This window comes from Felis catus, chromosome A1 (assembly GCF_018350175.1).
Source record: "Felis catus isolate Fca126 chromosome A1, F.catus_Fca126_mat1.0, whole genome shotgun sequence".
NCBI classification, from domain to species: Eukaryota; Metazoa; Chordata; class Mammalia; order Carnivora; family Felidae; genus Felis; species Felis catus.
Window position 1 is genome coordinate 60,226,565 of NC_058368.1, and position 1,358 is coordinate 60,227,922.

The 1,358-nt window shown below is 39.9% G+C and overlaps 1 protein-coding gene across 1 annotated transcript; it reads right to left on the reverse strand.

Moving 5' to 3' along the window:
- Window positions 1-761: 761 nt before the first annotated feature.
- Window positions 762-1,148, reverse strand: LOC123386020 (60S ribosomal protein L28-like). The gene is made up of 2 exons (XM_045059750.1): window positions 1,006-1,148; window positions 762-903 (listed from the first exon to the last, which is right to left on the reverse strand). Exons 1-2 carry the CDS (start codon window positions 1,146-1,148, stop codon window positions 762-764), a joined length of 285 nt encoding a protein of 94 aa, XP_044915685.1.
- Between the last annotated feature and the right edge of the window lie 210 nt (window positions 1,149-1,358).

Sequence of the window (1,358 nt, forward strand, 5' to 3'; positions counted from 1 at the left end):
ATTCCAGGGGCAGAGTTTGGTGAGGCAACACAAATGTCTTATACAAAAGTTTTTCCCTACACCAAAGCAAAAACTAAAAATAAAATTGTCTATGAACCCAATGTTTTAGGTAACTTGTATGGTTCTCATTCTTTATACTACAGAGGCACATAAATAAAGTTTACACTAGATTAAATAGAAGTGCCCGGAATCTTATTTAGCACTAGGGCCATGGAATAAGTTTGGTACACCCCAATTACAAGGGAGACTACTCTATCTTTGTCTCTAATCTGGGGCTTGCAATAATGTCTCATGAAAACCCTTTTCTAAAACAACTTTTATTTCTTGTTTATATGTTCCCTAGGTTGAGAGTTATTAAACTTCCATTTAACAAACAAAAAAAAAATACGGTCATTGGCAGGCATTAAAACACACCATGGTGAAATATCATGGAACTTGGTGAGTTCGATGACCTGCCATTCAGTTTTCCTGTCTTCCCGGTATTGATTTTTTTTGTTTTGTTCTATTTTGTTTTCATTTTTCATTGGTGTTTTTTAAACTTAATATTAGGGGACTTGTGCATTACATCCCACCGGTTTCTTTTTTCCCCTATTGAATAGGAACTATTTGTATTTTTCCCCACATATTTACAACTAATGCTGTAATTTGCATATTTTTCATTTTTTTGTTCACAGATAAATACTAGCTAACCCTTTTGATTATTATTAATATTAGCCCATTAAATATGTATCCATCTTTATTGCTTTAGAAGGGAGTGGTGCTCAGGGTGCTCTTGGTGGCGCTAACTGCTCCCTCTTCACCATCACAGGATCATGTCTGTGCAGGATGGTGCTGGCTCTGTGAATGGCAGCCAAGCGCAGATCTGGGTGGTAGTTGTTCTTGCAGATCACGTGCTTGATGCGGCTGAAGGGGGCGGAGGCATTCTCGTGGTTGGTGGTCCGCACAGAGCAGGTGATAGGTTTCGCTGGCCGGATCACTTCTTCATGACCACCACTACATCTTTACCTTGGGCCCATTGCTCCATGCCCACAGTCTTCCTGTGAATCGGCTCGTTTTAGCGGAAGAGGTTGCGAGCCTTCAGGTTTTGGGGTGTGGTGCTTGTATGTCTGCTTGTTCCTCTTGACTAGAAAGCTGGGGCTGTTCTGCATTGATGCGCAGACTTTTTAAGTAAGAGGCAAAATAGAACTTGAGCGGTAAGTAACCTTCAAAATCATCTAATCCCTGTTCTACATATTCTATTTCATGGTGCCCTAAAGCTAGGGTATTTTAGATGAAAGAGTTCCACTAAAGGTAGTTATTGAGGAAAGGATTTTTGCATTTCGGTAGCTTAAAACGTCTGGGTAAACCATTTGATATCT